The following is a 16,828-nucleotide window of genomic DNA, read 5'->3' on the forward strand; positions in this document are numbered from 1 at the left end:
GTGGTTTAGAGTTTATAACCCTGAAATTATCAAGAAAACTGAATGTGAGAGTGATGTTTTGCTGAAGATGAACTATTAAAGAATATATATTGTCAGGAAGTCACTCAGAGTATTTGGAAGGAGGTCCCTTAACAAACAGGGAAGTTGTAGCCTAGCGGTTAAGGTACTGGACTCGTAAGTAGAAGGTTGCTGGTTCAAACCCCACAAAACAAACTCATTACTAAACAACTTACCACACCCCCTCTGTAACCTGCTAGTCAGACAGCGGAGACTTTCAGTAGCAGACTCATCCAACTCCGCTGTAACAAGGAACGGTACAGAAGATCATTAGTACCAACAGAGAACACACTGTATAACACTTCATCACTGTGCTACTATCAGGACTATCAGAATAAACTCATGGAGCATGATCTGTCACTCTGTTTATGAAGCATACATTGTATCTGTGAACACTTACTACAAATGACACTTTCATAATAGTTTTATATTACATATTACAGTTCTTTATTTTATACAACTACATAATATTGTACAGTAATACTTGTTTACTTTAATACTTTTTACTTTAATGTACCCTGAGCTGCTGTAATAACTGACTTTCCCTTGGGATTAATAATGTGATCTGTCTATCTATCTGTCTGTCTGTCTGTCCGTCCGTCCGTCCATCCATCCATCCATCCATCCATCTATATACACTGATCAGCCATAACATTAAAACCACCTCCTTGTTTCTACACTCAATGTCCATTTTATCACCTCCACTTACCATATAGAAGCACTTACTGACTGTAGTCCATCTATTTCTCTGCATATCTTTTTAACCTGCTTTCACCCTGTTCTTCAATGGTCAGGACCCCCACAGAGCAGGTATTATTTGGGTGGTGGATCATTCTCAGCACTGCAGTTACAATGACATGGTGGTGGTGTGTTAGTGTGTGTTGTGCTGGTATGAGTGGATAAGACAGCAGCACTGCTGGAGTTTTTAAATACCGTGTCCACTCACTGTCCACTCTATTAGACACTCCTATCTGGTTGGTCCACCTTGTAAATGTAAAGTCAGAGACGATCGCTCATCTATTGCTGCTGTTTGAGTTGGTCATCTTCTAGAACTTCTAATATCATCTTCTAATACTTCTAATAATACCTGCTCTGTGGTGGTCCTGGGGGAGTCCTGACCATTGAAGAACAGCATGAAAGGGGGCTAACAAAGCATGCATAGAAACTATCTATCTATCTATCTATCTATCTATTTGTCTGTCTGTCTGTTTATCCATCTGTCTGTCTGTCTGTCTGTCTGTCTGTCTGTCTGTCTATCTATCTATCTATCTATCTATCTATCTATCTATCTATCTATCTATCTATCTATCTATCTATCTATCTATTTGTATAATTTTACTAGACTTACTGTGTAAAGTTAATTGAGCTTAACTTTTTTCATAGATACCAGTACGACATACAATACAAAAGCTTAATCCCATTATACAACTTAACATGTTACATTTCTGCTGTAATCCAGCACTTGTTCCAGTTAGAGGGATCATGGATTTTGTCCAACGGGTGCTCATTATGGCACACATGGGGCAAAGCTAAATTGGTCCCTTCAGTTCTGACACTTAGCATTATTTTATGCTGACAGCAAGATCAAAGCAGAATTTCTTATACTGATAAGATTAACTTGAATATGTGATTGGTTTAGCTCTTAGCAAGCAGAACAGAAAAAAATTGATGTGCACTTTATTACTGTGTGAATTGTTGATAACTTCAGTAAATTAGTTGGAGTTTAAAAGATATGTCACTATATGCAGGGTAAGTGAGCCGTTTAATTAGAAGTGACTTCTGTGTGCAATTCACACCTTCATGTGCACAGCATGTAAGCTTTGCTATTTTAAAAGTCTTACAGTGCTGTTTAAAACACGCTGGCACACTAGAGCTGACATTTTGAACTCACAAGCTCAAATCTCAGCTTTGCTTCCAGCAGGCTGGGCGCCTACAGAGACAACGATTGGCTCGTTTGTCAGGGTTGGGAAGGGACTGCTGCAATTATGACCTCTGCTGGCTGACACAGCAGTGCTGTCGAAGTTTTTAAATACTGTGTCCACTCACTGCCCACTCTATTAGACACTCCTACCTAGCTGGTCCACCTTGTAGATGTAAAGTCTGAGACGATCGCTCATCTATTGCTGCTGTTTGAGTTGGTCATCTTGTAGAACTTCATCAGTGGTCACAGGACGTTGCCCACTGGGCACTGTCGGCTGGATGTTTTTGGTTGGTGGACTATTCTCAGTGACAGTGATGTGTTTAACAACTCCATCAGCACTGCTGTGTCTTGTCCACTCATAACAGCACAACACACACTAACACACCACCACCATGTCAGTGTCACTGCAGTGCTGAGAATGATCCACCACCCAAATAATACCTACTCTGTGGTGGTCCTGTGGGGGTCCTGACCATTGAAGAAAAGCATGAAAGGGGGCTAACAAAGCATGCAGAGAAAGAGATGGACTACAGTCAGTAAATGTAGAACTACAAAGTGCTTCTGCATTGTCAGTGGAGCTGATAAAATGGACAATGAGTGTAGAAACAAAGAGATGGTTTTAATGTTATGGCTGATTGGTGTATATTAAGTAAACGGTTTCTAATTTTATTTTGATGCAATAGCATGAGGTTTATTTTAACAAGGATGTGCTCATCATGCACATCTCCAGGCCAAAAAAAAGCAATTAGCATTAAATTTTTTCACGTTCTTCCCCCACACTTTATAAGTTTGTTGTGTTAATTGAATGACAATTACCTCATTTGCTTTTTAAGCATGATTAGCATTTAACATGCTGTCAGTGGGATTAATCTGCTTTTGTGAGACAATGGAATTATGAGGTGCTATTAATGACCAAAAATCTAAGCATTGTGTTTATTTCACATGGGATTATTTTTCAAGCTAAACATCATTTCTAGGACCGGGGGTAATTGACCTTTTCTTATGAGCATCACCGCAAATGGCAAAATGCTTATATCGTTTTTTTTCATCCATTTGAGACAAGCCTAATAGGACTGTGCTAGCTGATGCTTTTTTTTCCCCTCTTGCTGTCGGCTTAGTGAACTATCTGTGCAAGAACAGCATGCATGTGAAGGTCAGTCCCAGTATCAAGATTGATGGAACACAATATCGAAACAAGCCGCTCATTTACTTGCTTTCCCAACCACCTGTAACTTTGTTTTTCAGCAAAGTGGCTTTTCATTAGCGGTTGCTGTGTCACAAGCTAACACAGGCGAGCATGGCCCGAAGCTAGGTAGTGCTCAGACATTCAACACCGCTGTGTAGAGCTTCAGAGAGGGTCACTGCTGTGTGTTCTCTGTGATTACAGACGGCTACCCACGGGATGAAATGATTTACAAGTGGAGGAAAAACTCAGTGGAAGCAGCTGATCAGAAGTCGTGGAGACTGTACCAGTTTGACTTCATGGGACTGAGGAACACTACGGACATACTCAAGACATCATCAGGTAACTTTTTAATTTCTTGCATTTTAATAACCAGTTCTTTCTGACAATGATTGCAGTGGATTCTGCACTTTCCAAAAAAACACTAGATGCAGAGCAGCAATAAACCCTGAATGGGGCTGTAGTTACTTACAGGACATCACACTCACTGTGTTAATCACTTATCTGCTCCTAGGGTTAGGGTTAGGTAGTCACTAAACTGCATGTTTTAGGATATAAAATATAATTACTGTACTAAAAGGCAACAAACATTAAAAGAACATACAACCCCAAATCAGAAAAAGTTGGGACAGTATGGAAAATGCAAATAAAACAAAAATGCAGTGTTCCTTACATTTACTTTGACTTTTATTTGATTGCAGACAGGATGAACCTGAGATATTTTATGTTTTATCTGCTCAGCTTTATTTCATTTATTAATATACATCCATTCCTGCATTTCAGGCCTGCAACACATTCCAAAAAAGTTGGGACAGGGGCAATTTAGGGCTAGTAATGAGGTGAAAAAACTAAATAATGATGCGATTTTAAACAGATGATGTCAACAGGTGATTGTAATCATGGTTTGGTACAAAAGCAGCATCCAGGAAAGGCTGAGAGTCTTTGATGAGCAAAGATGATCAGAGGATCTCCAGTTTGTCAACAAATGTGTGAGAAAATGATTGAAATGTTTAAAAACAATGAACCTCAAAGAAAGATTGGAAGGGATTTGCATATTTCTCCCTCTACAGTGCATAATATCATTAAACCATTCAAAGAATGAGGAAGAATTTCATTGCGTAAAGACCAAGGACGCAAGCTTAAGCTGAACGCACGTGATCTTCAATCCCTCAGACGGCACTGCATCAAGAACCGCCACTCAACAATAGCTGACCACATGGGTGAGGGATTACTTTGGCAAACCTTTGTCAAGCACTACAATACATGCACGAATGCCACTTAAAACTTTACTGTGCAAAAAAGAAGCCTTATGTTAACCATGTCCAGAAGCGCCGTCGACTTCTTTGGGCTCGGAGGCATCTAGGATGGACCATCACACAGTGGAAACGTGTATTGTGGTTAGATGAATCAGCATTCCAGGTCTTTTTTGGAAAAAATGGACGCTGTGTGCTCCGGACCAAAAACGAAAAGGACCATCCAGACAGTTATCAGCAACAAGTCCAAAAGCCAGGGTCTGTCATGTCAGGGTCGTGTCAGTGCCCTTGGCAAAGGTCATTTACACTTCTGTGATGGCAGCATTGATGCAGAAAAGTACATTGAGATCTTAGAGGAACATGTGCTGCCTTCAAGACGTCGTCTTTAACAGGGACGTTCATGTATTTTTCAACAAGACAATGCAAAACCACATGCTGCACACATTACAAAGACATGGCTGCGGAATAAGAGGGTACGGGTACTGGACTGGCCTGCCTGCCTGCAGTCCTGAACTCTCCCTAATAGAGAACGTGTGTAGAATTTTTAAACAAAAAATGCCACAACGACGACCCCGTACTGTTGCACATCTTAAGACGTGTTTGCAGGAAGAACAAGATAAATAAAAGCTGAAACACTAAATCACTTGGTCTCCTCAGTGCCAAAACTTCTTTTAAGTGTGGTGAAAAGGAATGGCCACATTACAAAGTGGTAAATGCTTTACTGTCCCAACTTTTTTGGAATGTGTTGCAGGCCTGAAATGCAGGAATGGATGTTTATTTATAAATAAAATGAAGTTGAGCAGATAAAACATGAAATATCTCAGGTTCATCCTGTCTGCAATCAAATAAAAGTCACAGTAAATGTAAGGAACTCTGTGTTTTTTATTATTTGCATTTTTTTTTATGCTGTCCCAACTTTTTCTGATTTGGGGTTGTACAAAACTATTCTCACAGAGTGACTGGAGGCAAGGTCCTAAAATCCCTGTGGCTCTGTGGCGCCCAAACTACATGCTGGGTCACCATATAGCCACATTTACAGCCACATGTGACATGTACAAGTATCTTGACATGCATTTTTACGCGCCCACTCGTCTAAAAAGACTTTCCACTAAATTATGGATCTTGACTAGAAACATTCCTTTCCTTTTAGACAAAAGAGAAAGAATGAAGATGAGAAATTATGTTGGGTTATAAGGTTGTCACAGTTGCATTCATCTCGCAGACGCTGAATGGGGTTGAGCTCAGGGTTCTGTAACGACTAATTAAGTCCCTCTGGACCTTTTATTGTTAGATTTCACTTTTTCTGTACAAGGAAAATGTCATGCTGAAACAGAAAGTAGTTTTGCCTGAAGTAAGCAGCATTCAGTTCTCTAAAATGTGATCACTGGAACTAATTTGCCTATATAGCACACACTATAAAAAGTATCCTATATAATATTTAGCATTACTAAAACATTTGTTCAGATATGTAGCACTGCCCTTGCATTTATCAAGACCAGACAAGTTTGGTAAATGGGATAGCCTGGTGGGTAGAGCTTTGGACTATCAATTGAAAGGTTGAGAGTTTGAATCCTAGCTCTGTCATACAGCCACTGTTGGGCCCTTGAGCAAGACCCTTAACTCTCTCTGCTCCAGGGGCGCCGTAGATACGTGAAGAATTTCATTGTACTGTACAGGTGTATCAGCCATAACATTAAAACCACCTCCTTGTTTCTACACTAACTGTCTATTTTATCAGCTCCACTTCCCATGTAGGAGCACTTTGTAGTTCTACAATTACTGACTGTAGTCCATCTGTTTCTCTGCATATTTTGTTAGCCCCCTTTCATGCTAGGTATTACAGAGTAGGTATTATTTAGGTGGTGGATCATTCTCAGCCCTGCAGTGACACTGACATGGTGGTGGTGTGTTAATGTGTGTTGTGCTGGTATGAGTGGATCAGACACAGCAATGCTGCTGGAGTTTTTAAATACCGTGTCCACTCACTGTCCACTCTATTAGACACTCCTACCTAGTTGGTCCACCTTGTAGATGTAACGTCTGAGACGATCGCTCATCTATTGCTGATGTGTGAGTTGGTCATCTTCTAGACCTTCATCAGTGGTCACAGGACGCTGCCCACGGTGCACTGTTGGCTGGATGTATTTTTGGTTGGTGGACTATTCTCAGTCCAGCAGTGACAGTGAGGTGTTTTAAAACTTCATCAGCGCTGCTGTGTCTGATCCACTCATACCAGCACAACACACACTAACACACCACCATCATGTCAGTGTCACTGCAGTGCTGAGAATGATCCACCACCTAAATAATACCTACTCTGTAGTGGTCCTGTGGGGGTCCTGACCATTGAAGAACAGCATGAAAGGGGCTACAAAGAATGCAAAGAAACAGATGGACAACAGTTAGTAATTGTAGAACTACAAAGTGCTTCTAAATGGTAAGTGGAGCTGATAAAATGAATATATGTATAATGTTATGGCTGATCTATATATATATATATATTGCTTTAATAAGCAATTTTGGTATGCTTTTTTTGGTATTTTGGATGCTTCTAACATCTCTTATATGGAATCTTTGTTCACTCTTCTTAAACAAAAGCTTCCAGCTCACAGAGGTTTGATGTCTGTTGTGCAACAACTGCTTTCTTCATTTCCCACCAAAGATTTTCTATAAGATTTAAAGCTGGAGACTGAACAGGCCACCCCAGGATATTCCAGGACTGATTCCTTAACCTAGCTTTGAAAATATGCTCATGATCGTTGTGTTGCTGGAAAATACAACCATCCCCAGGGTCTAATTTTACCACAGAAGGCAGAACATTCCCTCTTTAAAAGCCTTGGTATTACTGTCAAGATTTCCAGTTCCTGTAGCATAAAGAGCTGAGAATTGAAGTCACAAGTTCAAGAAGTAAGCTCTGGTGTGCTAGCATGTTTTACCGCTGTGCCACCTGATTGCCTGGTTAGCTGATTTGTAATGGTCAAGCTAGGCAAAAAATTACAACGTCCTGTAGAAATCAGGTATTAATCATTTGCTTATCTAACAATGTGTGAACATTTCTATGCAACTATAGGTTAAGGCAGAGGTCCCCAACCACCGGGCCGCGGACCGGTACCGGTCCGTGGGTCATTTATTACCGGGCCGCACAGAAAAAATAAATAATGCACACCTGACCTAGGCATTGTACGGCCCGCGGGCCGGAGCCATCCCCAACTGGCCTGCATGAGGTCAGTGGCAATTTAAAATCAGACGTAAATAAATGTACATCACACATGCCATATAACAGGATTGTTTTTATTTAGACTGGAGCACTATTTCTTTACATTTCCGCAAGTTTGGATTTACGTGTGTGCGAGACGAGTGTATCCAGCTTCACCGTAATGTGTCAGCGAACTGAACTGAGCGCGACTGACAGAGACGATAGAGTTTTTTAACAAGACATGAACTTCAAAAGTCAGGCGTAAAGCTGTTTAAGGATCACAGTTTAAATCTAGGGTTTATATCGCCGTTACGGTACTAAACACAGAGAAACACAAGAACTTGAACGATACAGAGCGTCACATCTGAAGCTTCAGTAACTAAACTGCAAACCAACACAGACTTTTTATAAAGTTTTACACAAACAGGACTGGAGCAGTTAAGATCAGCTTTGTGATATCCAAATAGCACTTTGTGTAAAGTTAATGCACATTTTGTTCACATTTGTTTTTGAGAAAGTTGATTAAATAGTGAAATAATGTTGATGTTTTTACTCTGCCTGCTTTTCATTTTCTGATTGTAACATTTACCTTTAGCAGTAACAGCTTATCAGAACTGTAAAATTTAGGCAATACAAATAAATTTTATTAATATTTAGCAGAATACTCCACAACAGTAACAGTTACTTATGATACATCAGCAAGGAAAACACTGCTTCCATTTCCAACCCACAGGGGTTTATCAACCAACCCCCCCCCCCCCCCCCCCCTCCTTCCCCACCCCCTCCTTGCTGGTCCAAGAAATAATGTTTTATTTGAAACCAGTCCATGGTGCAACAAAGGTTGGGGACCGCTGGGTTAAGGTGTCTGAATCCACTGTACTTAAGCTCTTCAAAGTTGGTAAATGATCAAATAAGTGCTTATTGAACAGGTGGGTCTTTATTTGCTGTCTGCAGTCATAATTCAAAAAGTAGGTTAGGTTAATTCCATCATCACCTGAGCTTTGACATCTTGACTTTTATCTTCTCTTTGTCTTGAAGATGGTCTGGTTAAGTCATGCTTGTAGCTCAATAAATAAACAATACACATTGGAATGTAATGTCTGAGGTGTGTAGATGTTTTACGAGTTGAATAAGTCATGAAAACAGTAGAAATATGGCCAGGTGTCAAGGGATTGTTTATGATGGATATAATAAAAAGGAGGTCTTTTAAATTTTTTTTAAGGGATGGTGGATAAAATGAAATCAAGTGGACCAGTTGATTGATGAACAGGTGAAACTGTGGGAAATTCTCCACAAAAAGAAAATAAAAACATGTTGAGCAGTTTGGAGGTTGCTTGTTCTGCATGAATTTATTGTTTATAATACAGTAGATTGACCATACCAAAAAGGGGATGCTGTTTTTAGCTTTGACACTAAACACCCGCTTGTGATTCTGCCCGCAGGTGACTATGTGGTGATGACTGTTTATTTTGACCTGAGCAGAAGAATGGGTTACTTCACCATTCAGACTTATATTCCCTGCATCCTGACGGTGGTTCTTTCCTGGGTCTCCTTCTGGATTAAACAGGATGCAACACCAGCCAGGACTGCTTTAGGTAAACACAATCAGCAAAAACACATTCTCACTAATCATTGTTTGTAAACCCTGAATTAAATGGATCTTAACCATTTTTTTTATTTCTTTATGAAATAGTTAATCATACAATGTCAAGTCTGTAAAACAAATATTTAGGCTAACTACTGTTTCATTTCTTAAGAAGAAATTAAAGGTATGGGTTGCAAAGATGTTCCACCTCATAGACCTAATACATACTAACAAACACAGAAGACTGACATTCTCAAGAAAGATTAGCTTTTATGTCCTAGTCAAATGATTCTAATAGATTTTGGAAGCTTAAAAGGCTGCAGCCATTAAAAAAACAGAATACAACAGAATAATTGTGTAAAAATGGTAGAGATTAAGTTTGTTTGTTTATTAGGATTTTAACATCATGTTTTACACTTTGGTTACATTTATGACAGAAACGTAGTTATTTGTTACAAGTTTAATGTCAAACACAGTCATGGACAATTTTGTGTCTCCAATTAACCTCACTTGCATGTTTTTGGACTGTGGGAGGAAACCCGAGCACCCGGAGGAAACCCATGCAGACACGGGGAGAACATGCAAACTGATGCCCCAAAGCTTATTAACAATGGGTGTGACTAAAACATTTGAACTCGGTAATAAACCCGCCATGTGTCCAGTGTTTGCAGGTCATACCACAACCCTGATCAATACAAAGCAGTTAGTAAAAATGGGGTGTAAATATTTTATTGTTCACTGTTCTTGCTAACTGTTCACAGGTTCTTGTCATTTACATTTACATTTACATTTACATTTTTGGCATTTAGCAGACGCTTTTATCCAAAGCGACTTACAGTTGTGACACTATACAGTCTAAGCAATTGAGGGTTAAGGGCCTTGCTCAAGGGCCCAACAGTGGCAGCCTGGCAGAGGTGGGGCTTGGACCAGCAACCTTCTGATTACTGGTCCAGTACCTTAACCACTTGGCTACACCTGCCCTTGTCATTGTTGTAAGTTATTAAAATAATTTAATCTGGGCGCTTAGGTGGCAGTAAAACACGCTAGTACACCAGAGCTGACATCTCGAACTCGTCATTTCGAATCAAGGCTCTGCTACCGGCAGGCTGGGCACCTGAGCGAACAATAATTGACTCGTTCACAGGGAGGGTGTCGGAGGGGATTTCCCATAACTGGTGCAATTACGACCTCTGCTGGTTGATTGATTGCACCTGCACAAAGACGGTGGGATAACATTTACATTTTCAGCATTTAGCAGACGCTTTCATCTAAAGCGACTTACATTATACGGTCTAAGCAATTGAGGGTTAAGGGCCTTGCTCAAGGGCCCAACAGTGGCAACCCGGCAGTGGTGGGGTTTGAAGCAGCAACCTTTTGCTTACTAGTCCAGTACCTTTATTCCTAGGCTACAACTGCCCTGTAATAATCTGTAATAATCTTAGTAAATCTACTGTTCTAATAGGTGCCAGTCAGTCTTGGCCAGTTATAATGAGCTTTTCTTTATATGTGAGCCTCCCGTCAGTTACTCAGGAATTGTTTTAATTAACATGCAGGTACACTTGCTGTGTCAGTCCACCCATGATTTGAATGTCACACTTAATCTCTTAATAGATAATTACCTGAAAATTAGTTAGCAGTCTATCTCTAAGGTGCTTTTAAGAGTAGTAAAGAGGTCTTGATAAATATATTCCTTTTGTTTTTCTTTAAAACATAGATGGTTGTTTGAGTAACTTCCAGTGCACTAAGAGGCAGGTGAAGCTGGTCACAGTCACCAGTAGTGGCAGAGTAGATCGGTATGGAGGACAAATAGGCTGCCTAAAATAGCCTTGGCTTGCTTGTTTCCATAGAAACCTCTGAAACACAATTGGTTTCGGAGACATCTCTGTAATGTTCAAGGGAGACCGAAGCTCAGAGCGTAAATGTGTAAGAGTGTGTAGGTGTGTGGTGTGAGCTTTCAATTTGAAGCTTTTTTTGTTTGTTTCTGTCAGTGGCTACGTGAAAGGTGTCAAACCCAGAAACAAATTTATAACTTAGTCACACTGGGATTCTTTATTTTGTTTGTGCTACAAAAGTAAAATATGCTTTTTAGTAAGAATAATGATTATGGTAAAAAATAACGGTCAGTGTTTAGTGGAACTAATCCATTGTTAGTGCTTTAGCCAATATTATTAGTACTCTGACTTTTTATGCATGGCCAACATTAAATACTATTTTAGTTTGTGCTGATCTTAGTAAATATGCAGCACTGCTATTACTGTATAGTATATACACTGATTAGCCATAACATTAAAACCACCTCCTTGTTTTTACACTGACTGTCCATTTTATCAGCTCCACTTACCATATAGAACCACTTTTTGGTTCTACAATTACTGACTGTAGTCCATCTGTTTTTCTACATACTTTTTTAACCTGCGTTCACCCTGTTCTTCCATGGTCAGCACTGCAGTGATACTAACATGGTGGTGGTGTTTTAGTGCTGCTGGAGTTTTTAAATACAGTGTCCACTCACTGTCCACTCTATTAGACACTCCTACCTAGTTGGTCCCCCTTGTAGATGTAAAGTCAGAGACGATCGCTCATCTATTGCTGCTGTTTGAGTTGGCCATCTTCTAGACCTTAATCAGTGGTCACAGGATGCTGCCCACGGGGCACTGTTGGCTGGATATTTTTGGTTGGTGAACTATTCTCAGTCCAGCAGTGACAGTGAGGTGTTTAAGAACTCCATCTGCGCTGCTTTGTCTGATCCACTCATACCAGCACAACACACACTAACACACCACCACCATGTCAGTGTCACTGCAGTGCTGAGAATGATCCACCACCTAAATAATACCTACTCTGTGGGGGTCCTGTGGTGGTCCTGACCACTGAAGAACAGCATGAAAGCTGGCTAAAATGATATGTAGAGAAACAGATGGACTACAGTCAGGATTGCAGAACTACAAAGTGCTACTCTATGGTAAGTGGAGCTGATCATCCTCCAAAGGGGGGCATGACAGAAAAAGTTTTAGAACTATTGATTTAGTGTAGGGTTCTAAAATGTTTTATTTTGTGTCAGGGTCTCAGATGTGTGTAGTTCCTCTGTAGTGAATGATTATTTTGATTACACCTGTTACATATATAAAGTAAATGGTTCATGGTAGATGATGGAATACATGAAATTATTTGTCTAATTTGTAGTCTTTTCCACACAGGGATAACGACAGTGTTAACCATGACCACCCTCAGCACAGTGGCCAGGACTTCACTGCCCAGAGTTTCATACATCACAGCTATGGACCTCTTTGTCACTGTCTGTTTTCTCTTTGTGTTTGCGGCTCTCATGGAGTATGCTACGCTCAACTATTACACCTATAGCGTCCGCAGACCTACCTGCAACAAGACCAGAAGACAGGTAAGAGCCTTGCCATGTATAACATAATTAAAACGTAGACAAGATTTTGCTGAACTAGGCTGAATATTAAGACAATGTCACATATCAGTGCACTCTTAGTGCCGGTCCCAAGCCCAGATAAATAGGAGATTTGTGTCGGGAAGTGCATCTGGGATAAAACTGTGACAAATCAATTATGTAGGCAAACATATAGGGTGTGTTCGAAAAGCTAGGGAGCTGTCTACATAGGCAGAATTTTACGTCATCCTGTGCGCGCTCCCGATAAGGAGGCTGTTCGAAATCCTAGATGCCTTAAAATCCTCACTACTGAGGCATCTTAATATCTCAATGTTATTTTGGCTCAAGAACGAGGGAGCATCCGACGCTGCCTTAGTGATCAAGGCAATCCCAGAATTCATTGCGGGTTGGGCGCTCTTCTCTCACAGAAAAATAAACATGGCTGACGGTGCGGACAAACTAATGGAGTTATTTTCAAACGTAAATAAAATATTACTGATTTTTAACTTGTATAAACTTGTACAGAGTGTTTTTATTTGCAAGTTCGGGCTTGTCAGAAAATGTAACCATTATCGGTACATGAATGGAGGCTATATTGACATGTTAGCGTGCTGTGCTACCTCAATCCATTGGTTTTAATGGCAAGATGCTAAATGCTAAACCCGATGGAATCGCTGTCTAAGTAGCGCGTTCGAATAACCTGACCTAAGTCATTGACTTATTAGAATCCTCTCTACTAAGGCAGCTGCCTATGTAGACAGGAAGACAGCAAGGCAGCTCCCTAGGTTTTCGAACACACCCATAGTGCACATGTTAATACACATTTAAGTACACAACACATATGTACACCAAAATACAATACTTTATAATATATAATATATACACTGATCAGCCATAACATAACAAAACCACCTCCTTGTTTCTACACTCACTGTCCATTTTATCAGCTCCACTTACCATATAGAAGCACTTTGTAGTTCTACAATTACTGACTGTAGTCTATCTATTTCTCTACATACTTTTTAGCCTGCTTTCACCCTGTTCTTCAATGGTCAGGACCCGGACAGGACCACCTCAGAACTGGTATTATTTAGGTGGTGGTTCATTCTCAGCACTGCTGTGACAATGACATGGTGGTGGTGTGTTAGTGTGTGTTGTGCTGGTATGAGTGAATCAGACACAGTAGCACTGCTGGAGTTTTTAAATACCGTGTCCACTCACTGTCCAACGTATTAGACCCTCCTACCTAGTTGGTCCACCTTGTAGATGTAAAGTCGGAGACGATTGCTCATCTATTGCTGCTGTTTGAGTTGTTCATCTTCTAGACCTTCATCAGTGGTCACAGGACGCTGCCCATGGGGCGCTGTTGGCTGGATATATTTTTGGTTGGTTGACTATACTCCATCAGTGCTGCTGTGTCTGATCCACTCATACCAGCACACACACACTAACACACCACCACCATGTCAGTGTCACTGCAGTGCTGAGAATGATCCACCACCCAAATAATATCCACTCTGTAGTGGTCCTGGGAGAGACCTGACCATTGAAGAACAGCATGAAATATATACTGTATATACAACCCCTGGCAAAAATTATGGAATCACCACTCTTGGAAGATGTTCTTTCAATTGTTTAATTTTGTAGAAAAAAAATAAATCACAGGCATGCCACAAAACTATCATTTCTCAAACTGTCAACCCTCTGGCATTAAGAAACAATAAAAAAAGAAACAAATATAATAGTTGTGGTCAGTCACAATTGCTTTTTTTTAGATCAAGTAGAGGAAAAAAATATGGAATCACTCAAATCTGAGGAAAAAATTATGGAATCATTAGAAAACACTGCACCATTATTACTTTGTTGCACCACCTCTGGCTTTTATAATGGTTTAAACTCTCTGAGGCATGGAGTTAACTAATGACAAACAGTATTCTTCATCAATCTGCCTTCAACTGTCTCTTGCTGTTGCCAGATCAGCTTTGCAGGTTGGAACCTTGTCATTGACCATTTTCTTCAATTTCCACCAGAGATTTTCAAATGGATTGAGATCCGGACTATTTGCAGGCCATGCCATTGACATTATATGTTTTCTTGAAGGAAAGTTTTCACGTCCTTTGCCCTATGGCAAGATGCATTATCATCTTGAAAAATGAAGTCATCATCACCAAACATCCTTTCAACTGATGGAATAAGAAAAGCGTCCAAAATTTCAATGTGGACTTTGGCATTTATTAAAGACCATCTTCCCTGTGCCTTTACCCGACATGCAGGCCCATATCATCAACAACTGTGGAAATTAACATGTTTTCTTTAGGCAGTTATCTTCATAAATTTCATTGGACAGACACCAAACAAAAGTTCCAGCATCATCACCTTGCCCAATGCAGATTCACGATTCATCACTGAAGATCACTTTTATCCAGTCACCCACAGTCCACGATTGCTTTTCTTTAGCCTACTTTAACCTTGTTCTTTTCTTTTTAGGTGTTAATGATGGCTTTTGTTTGGCTTTTCTGTATGTAAATCCCATTTCTTTTAGGTGATTTCTTACAGTTCAGTCACAGACATTGACTCCACTTTCCGGCCACTTGATTCTCATTTGTTTTGTTGTGCATTTTCTGTTTTCAAGAAGTTTTCTATCTTGATGCTTTGATGTCTTACTTGGTCTACCAGTATGCTTCCCTTTTACAACCTTCCCATTTTGTTTGTACTTGGTCCAGATTTTAAACACAGCTTACTGGGAACAACCAACATCTTTTGCGACATTCCACAATGATTTATCTTCTTGAAGGAGTTTTATAATTCTCTCATTTGTTTCAACTGACATATCTTGTGTTGGAACCATGATTCATGACAATCTGCTTTGTGCAACAGCTCTCCGAGGTGTGAGCACTCTTTTTAAACTGAAGAATAATTAGCAAATCTAATCTGCTGCAGATGTATTGTTTTTAAACTGCAAATTACAGAGTGATTCCATAATTTTTTCCTCAGATTTGAGTGATTCCATATTTTTTTCCTCTACTTGATCTAAAAAAAGCAATTGTGACTGACCACAACTATTATATTTGTTTCTTTTTTTTTATTGTTTCTTAATGCCAGAAGGTTGACATTTTGAAAAATGATAGTTTTGTGGCATGTCTGTGATTTATTTTTTTTCTACAAAATTGAACAATTGACAGAACATCTTCCAAGAGTGGTGATTCCATAATTTTTGCCAGGGGTTGTATAAAAGCATTGAACATCTTTTTTGTACTTTTGTCAGTTTATTTTTTATTGCATTTTTAAAATGTCCCAACTTTTTGGGAATTGGATTTGTGGATTAGAGGACTAATAGCTTATTATCAAAAATACATGCTGAGTGGGTTTGATCTAGAATAAGGCTTTAATTTTTAATAGATGCATGTTTTTTCACAACTGTTTGTTTTGCAGAACTACTCTGTGCTGGATGTGGGACCTCCTCCTACAGTCATTGCTCTAAACAACTCCATGTACTGGCAAGAATTTGATGACGCCTGCCTATATGAGTGCCTGGATGGTAAAGACTGTCAAAGCTTCTTCTGCTGCTACGAGGAGTGTAAAGAAGGGGCCTGGAGAAAGGGCCGAGTCCACATAGACATCTCGGAACTAGATGCATATTCTCGCGTCTTCTTTCCCACCTCTTTCCTTTTGTTCAATGTCGTCTACTGGGTAGGCTACCTTTATCTTTAGCAGTCTCTCCTTTCCTTTTTTTCAAGACTTTTTATGTTGGCCAGGACGATAATAAAGGACAGACTGAACCAATACTTTTTAAGCTACAGTCAAAATCAATGAATGCTGTTTCTCAGAGTGAGATCAGCGTTCAGTGAAACAAATGAAGAGCGGAACTTTGTTATATCAAAGTTACAGCAGATACTTTGAAGCCAGTACGCTAAGGAACCTTACTCTTTCTACATGACCCGAAGCACCACAGGCTTATCTGGTAGCGTTTCTCTGCCAGAAGTCTTTCGCCTTTGTTCTTCAGGTACCAAGGAATGAAAAGATTTACTTATTACAGAAGCATAACTAGCTCTAAATATAAAAGTCACAGTAACGATTTCGGTGGAAAAGGCTGCTCTGGTAAAGGTTTGATGTGAGGAAAAGCCTTGCACAGCATGCAACCCATTCACCTCTGATATCAAGGTGGTCTCAGCAGATGCTTCCCAAAGTGGGAAACGTGCTAACCAGCCATCAGTCGAAACCAGCAGTGGAGAAGCATTC

General features: G+C 40.0%; 1 protein-coding gene across 1 annotated transcript in view; it reads left to right on the forward strand.

The window, feature by feature from the left end:
• LOC134316633 (gamma-aminobutyric acid receptor subunit gamma-3) overlaps positions 1-16,339 on the forward strand; it is a 179,628-nt gene extending 163,289 nt beyond the window's left edge. The window contains exons 6-10 of the mRNA XM_062997044.1: positions 3,366-3,503; positions 9,053-9,205; positions 12,393-12,592; positions 15,692-15,721; positions 16,022-16,339. Of these exons, the coding sequence (XP_062853114.1) occupies positions 3,366-3,503; positions 9,053-9,205; positions 12,393-12,592; positions 15,692-15,721; positions 16,022-16,300 (800 nt within the window). The 3' untranslated portion in view covers positions 16,301-16,339. The remainder of the gene's footprint in view (positions 1-3,365; positions 3,504-9,052; positions 9,206-12,392; positions 12,593-15,691; positions 15,722-16,021) is intronic.
• The last annotated feature ends 489 nt before the right edge of the window (positions 16,340-16,828 follow it).

This window comes from Trichomycterus rosablanca, chromosome 6 (assembly GCF_030014385.1).
Source record: "Trichomycterus rosablanca isolate fTriRos1 chromosome 6, fTriRos1.hap1, whole genome shotgun sequence".
In the NCBI taxonomy this organism is placed as follows: Eukaryota; Metazoa; Chordata; class Actinopteri; order Siluriformes; family Trichomycteridae; genus Trichomycterus; species Trichomycterus rosablanca.